This window comes from Ovis aries, chromosome 8 (genome assembly GCF_016772045.2).
Source record: "Ovis aries strain OAR_USU_Benz2616 breed Rambouillet chromosome 8, ARS-UI_Ramb_v3.0, whole genome shotgun sequence".
In the NCBI taxonomy this organism is placed as follows: Eukaryota; Metazoa; Chordata; class Mammalia; order Artiodactyla; family Bovidae; genus Ovis; species Ovis aries.
In genome coordinates, this window is record NC_056061.1 from 64,167,833 (window position 1) to 64,173,832 (window position 6,000).

A 6,000-nucleotide genomic window follows, 5' to 3' on the forward strand; every position below is an offset into this window, starting at 1 on the left:
TTCAGGAAGACTTTGAGGCCGAAACAAGCAGGAATTCATTATTAGAAACAAGTAACAGGTTAAAGAGAGTGGTTAAAGAGAGAGGTGTGCTTAGAATCTCACTTTTAATACTGTTCAGAGAGATTAGTCAGTTAAAAGGGAGTTTATCTCAGGGAGACTGTACTGACCAAGAGGGTAGGCTCTGGGAAAGCTATTGGGTTCAGATCTCAGCCTTTCTGCTTCATCACCATGCGCTTCAGTATGGCCATCTAAAATTGATAGGCTACTACCTACCTGTGGGAGCGTTTTGAGGATGAAGTGGTTGTAGAATGCATCTGAATTGAGAGCCCATTGTATTTTATAATTTCCTATTATTTACTGAAGTCCTTGGACCTGTTGCTGAAAGCTTAGGTCTGGCGCTACTAGAGGGAGGCCGGGGCATGAATGAAGGTACAGTGTTTTTGCAGGTTCCAGAAGCCTTGGCATAAACATGGCCCTTATTTCCAGATCCTCAATTTTACTAGAGTATTTGAGGGAGATTTTATTTTTACCTCGAAGAAAGCAGAAGTATAGTTAGGAGTAGAACGAAAAATGTATATATATACATTTAAGAAATAAACTCAAAAACAATCTTCAAAGAAATTTCATGCAGGTTTGGATAAGAGAGGTTGGTTTCAGCCACTTTTTAAAACCCACGGGGAAGAGATTTTTGATTGTTAGGAGTTTTACTGGAAAAGTTTAGGCAGTAGAGGTCGAGAATTTTCTTCCCATCCTGTAGAGTAATTACAAGCAGTGCTGCACATCAGGAGAGAAATGAAGAATCTTTAATCTTTTAGGCTGCTGGGTAAATATTTGCGTGTATAATATCTCATGCTTATCTGATGCTCTGCCCACTCTGTTTGGGGTAATAAAGGGATGCTTTATTAAACTCTTGATCAGTTTCCCAGGTAAGCAGTCTTGAGTGTTGGTTGGTAATGCTGGGGGGCAGAGGGGTAGTGTGGCTCACGGCCTCTTGTGTTTCCCCTGCAGGCCCGCCTGAACTGTAAGCACTGCGGGAAGCCGGTGATTGACGTGCGGATCGGCATGCAGTACTTCTCCGAGTACAGCAATGTCCAGCAGTGTCCACACTGTGGCAACCTGGACTACCATTTCGTGAAGCCATTTTCCTCCTTCAAAGTTCTTGAAGCTTATTGATGAAAGCTTTGCTTTAGTAATAGCTATTTTATTGATATTACTTTGTTACATATCTTTTCTAGGGAAGCCTTCTGTGACATTCATTTCTTTTCTAATTGAAAGGAGAGTTCCTTTGTGTACGTGTGCCACTTAAAGGGGTCCTGCCCCTTGCCCTCTCTTGACCCCCATGTGTTAGTCTGTGGTCATGACCAGCACCCAGCCAGGTACTCCTGTGAGCTTGGGGGAACGGTTCGCTATCACTAAGAGTCTCTCAGGCAGCTTTTAGGGTGGTGGGGAGGATGGGGTGAATTTAGGAAAGGGATTACATGGTCATAAACTGAGAGCATGGAAGGAGTTGGGGAGAAACTCTTACTAAGATGTTGACTGCCTACAGATCCACTTTTAAGTCTTCTCTGGGCCTTGGGCAAAACATGTGACAAGTGAATGTAACCTGTGCCTGGAGAGCTGATGGTGTGTTTGTCCGCTTTGGTTTGGCATTCTGCAGCACACACTGACCTGCAGCTTCCCCTCACTGGCAGATCACTGGGACGTGGACGTGAGCCCTGATTCTATCCCTGTTGTATTCTAACAGCCAGTTTTCATATTGAAAATAATATCCAAATTATAAGACATGTGAAAACAATGGGTGTTGCACATATTTTTAGGTAAAACTGACCCGTAACAAAGAGAATATGCTAAAAGAATTTGGAAATGGTGCATACTGACTCAGAGGGCAAAAGGGCAGTACGCTGTCATTTGAATTGTATCTTTGAGGTTGGTCAAACAAGCTTGTAAGGAGAATTCCATGAATAACATGATTTGGGCGGTACTGATTTATATAGGTTTACACTGTCGAAGTGTCATTTGATGTCAGATTCTTCTCACAGGTAAATCTCACAGCCACAGACCCTAACTGGTAAGTTTCACAAGCAATCATTGCCACACTTAACCTTCCCCCCAAACTGCTTATGGCTGCATTTTACTCGGTTAGTGCTAAGTTTCCAAAATCAAAGATTTGACCTTCGGAAGGAATGGAAAAAAATTATTTGTGAAGCTTTGAGGAAAAGAATAATTTACTATTTCTTTTTAAAGTGTTTCATTTTGGAAGATCACCAATTATAATGCATAACAATATGTTTGAGGATAGATTATTCTAAAGATCTCCATGATAGCTTACCACTGTTGAAAAAGATGGTAATTTATAGAACTTTGTTAGTGAGAGCATTGAGCTTTCTAAAATACAGCCTCTGTTTAGAGTTTCCTGATTTAAATAGACTGATACCCCTTATCTTTATAAAACTGGAATTGGAATATGATTTCTCAAAAAATGAATTTGGTAATTTCAGCTATAATACACATATGTGTTATAAGGATGCTGAGAATATCCTTTTATGGGTAACTAAATTTGGGGTTATGTGGATATTTTCTATTATTTAGTTTATATCATTTCCCCCTCTCACCCCCAAGAAAAAACAGTTGTTTTTCCTCTCAGAAGTGTTTAGGCATCATTGCAAGTGAGTTTCAGTTCTGCTACATGGAATATTTGATTTTTTTTTGAAAGAATACAGCTGACTGTGAGAATTTGACTAATACTCTTCGTCTTTCGGTTTGGATGATGATAATTTGGCTGAGCACATCTAGTTTGCATCTAGTTTGATATTTGATGATCTGAAGAATGTTTCACAGTGGCGGGAAATGCTCAGTGCTCATAAGACGCAGCAAGTTGTTATTAGCCTGACAGTGTTTGATGCAAGGAAAAGAAGTCTATAGGACATAGCCCTTGCAAATCTGTCTTTGATACACAAAACTGTAACTGAATCAGCTGTTTCCCTATTGATTCTCTGTCATGTACCAGGTATAAAAAATTGAGGAGTTTCTCTTGTCTTCAGCATACCATTGGATTTTATTTCTTAATTTCAAATGAGTAGTAAACTATTTGTAATGCTGTTCTTTAACCCACCTAAATTTCTAAAGAGAAGCCTGCTTGTATTGTTGTTCTGAAGCTTAAAAGCTTGCATGTAGATCACCTACATGCCCCTCAGCCTAAAACTATTGCAAGTGTAGATGTTTTCCCCTTACGTTGTTGTCTACTCTCGGAGAAATAAGTATGACGAAGTTTCACTGTAGTTGAATAAAATTTGCTTGTGGCCTTTATTTTGATGGCTCTGTTAGGATTCTGTGGGTGCTAAATTGATAATGCCTTTACGGCATTGCATTCTTGTCTAAAATGGAAAATTTGGCAGATTTGAGAATAAAAGATAATTGAGTATGCAACCATGTGAAGACTAAATTTTGTTTTGGAATCTGCTGACCTTAATATTTTCATCATACTTTCTAGAAGTACTTTGCTCTGAGTACCTTGATAGGAATTGGAATGTACCACAAAAGATGATTATTTTGATTGAGTTCAGATGTTAAAGAATATTAGTCATCCAAGAGGTCCCTTTTCTGTTTTTCTAATAGTGTTCAAAGACATGAACCCACTTATAGGTAATTTTTATCTACTTTAACTTGTTTTATCATTATTTTTAAGAGTTAGGAAGGAACGTCGCTCAGTCGTGTCCGACTCTTTGCGACCCCGTGGACTGTAGCTTCCAGGCTCCTCTGTCCATGGGATTTTCCAGGCAGTAGTACTGGAGTGGATTGCCATTTCCTTCTCCAGCGGATCTTCCTGACCCAGGGATTGAACCCGGGTCTCCCCATTGTAGACAGATGCTTTACCGTCTGAGCCATAATAAGGCTCAGAGTTAAACAAATAAATTGAACAAATAAAATTACCTGCTTTAGTTTAGTGGGATGACTATTTCTGATCGTATTGTCGTCTTCTCTTCAGGTTAGCTCAGTTCTTCACTCTCTTCTGTTTTCTGGTTGCATTTGAAGCAATTGATACACCTGTGGCCGTGAAGTTAGGGAGTGGGCTGAATTATCCCATTGTAATTAAGAAAGAGCTTTCTCCAAACAGAATATTCCTAGGTGTTTAAATCCTAAAACTAACAGATAAACTTTTAATGTAACTTGTTAGATCACCCAGACTAACTTGCTGAAATCTTTCGTTTTGTCCCGTAAGATCAGTGCTTAACATGCAGTCTCTATTCCTGTGTTCGGGTCAGCCAGTCCAGTTTGCTCTTCTCTTTAGTCTCATGGTAGCAGCTGTTGGGTCACTGCAGTCAGAGGTTGGGGAGGAGGTGAGGAGGAAGTGCTCTTGTTCAGTGTTTTGGTTCCTGTAAAAGGATGCTGCCTAACCCAACTCATCTCTGTGTCCTGTTGACTTTATTATTATTCCACATCATTGAAAGAAAACATAATGGATGGGCGTCATTAACACCAGCTCAAAAATACATTCTTGTCAGTAAAGATTTCTTGTCAAGATGTCTTGGATTGCACTTTTGTTGAGAGAAGACAGTGTAAATAGTTAAAGAATGTTGATAAAGTTGAAACATTTGGAATTGTGTGGTGTTAGAAGGTTTCTGTTTGTGAAATGTATGTATTAAAAATAATAAAATTTCAGAAACTAATATTGTATTCTCTCTTCAGTGTGCCACTTTATTTTCTGTTGGGATTTTAGGTTTTTGAGCATGGGATTGTTTGATCAGAAAAGATAATAGAGAAGTCTTTCCTATGGTTTGGTCACTATTCATGTAGCTATTTCAAAACCCCTATTGCAGCTAATAAAGACTCAGAACTTTTTTTGCTGTTTAAAAGTGGTGTGTCACATACAAATTCCCTTTACAACAAAATAAGCATTCTGTATAACAGAGTTGGTTCCATGTGGATGATCCACAATTATTGTTCTGGTTATAGGGAATTATATCTGACTAAGTAGATAATCCTATTCTACAATTTGTTGTTGTTGTTTCTAGGCCTGTAACAATTTGCATAATGAAAAGACTAGATTATATCCTTCTTCATTATAAGAAAATGAGAACTGAGTTGTTAAACTTCTTGCTGACTTGAGGCACTGTGATCTAGTTTAGCTTATGTTTCAAATTTCCTTGTTCCCTTCATTTCACATATTATTCTTAGCCAAAGAATTGAAATCCACAGAATCATTAGAATACATAATAACATCTGGAAAGGAGGGTGAGAAAAGAGTCTCCAAGGGATTCCAAGCTTGTTTTACCATTATTTCCTACAGACATCTGAGATATAAATTTTATTTTATTCAAAGCCTAATGACTTAGGATATCATGATTGCTACTAGTGTAATTTATTTCAACAAAATTCCTTTGCAATTATAAGGAACATACAGTTCTTACTATGGTAGAAAGAAAAAAACTTAAACTGATTATTAAGAATTATGTTTAATGGAGGAAAATTGTATTTGTTTTTAGTAGTTTCCATTTCTTTAAATCTTGCTTATGTAGCTTTGACTTAAATTTAGCAGCAGTTAGCTTGCTAATTTTATAGGCTGTTTCTCTAGTAAAGAGTTAAATTTTGGAAGAAGAAAAAGCTGTGTGTGAGCTTTTATTGTTTTTATGTTCTTTCAGTTCTCTATACCTGGGATAAACCTTATCTAATGAATATGAAATATCTTTGAAGATCGTAAAGTGTCATACAGATACGCTAGAAATAATGTATTTTTAAAGAACACTTTTATTCTAACGATAATCTTTGACACTGTGGTAATTAATTCATATAAGCTCAATTTGGTATTGTCTCAGGGACAGCAAAAATAAACAAAGCGCTTTGTCTCATGGTATTCAGTAAAGACACTGATTACATCTGTCAGTATCCAAGTGGAACCCAAGTGGAATCTGGCCCCATAGCACCATTTCCTTGTGATGGACACCATGCCAGCGGTTCTGATACAGTTGTTTGAAAGTTTAGATCATAACTAAAATCAAGTTT

General features: G+C 37.8%; 1 protein-coding gene across 1 annotated transcript in view; it reads left to right on the forward strand.

Annotated features, from left to right (window-relative positions):
* The window catches only part of HECA (hdc homolog, cell cycle regulator), a 43,196-nt gene extending 38,529 nt beyond the window's left edge, over positions 1–4,667 (forward strand). Inside the window, exon 4 of the mRNA XM_027972500.3 lies at positions 1,009–4,667. Within this exon, the coding sequence (XP_027828301.1) occupies positions 1,009–1,173 (165 nt within the window). The 3' untranslated portion in view covers positions 1,174–4,667. The remainder of the gene's footprint in view (positions 1–1,008) is intronic.
* Positions 4,668–6,000: the final 1,333 nt, after the last annotated feature.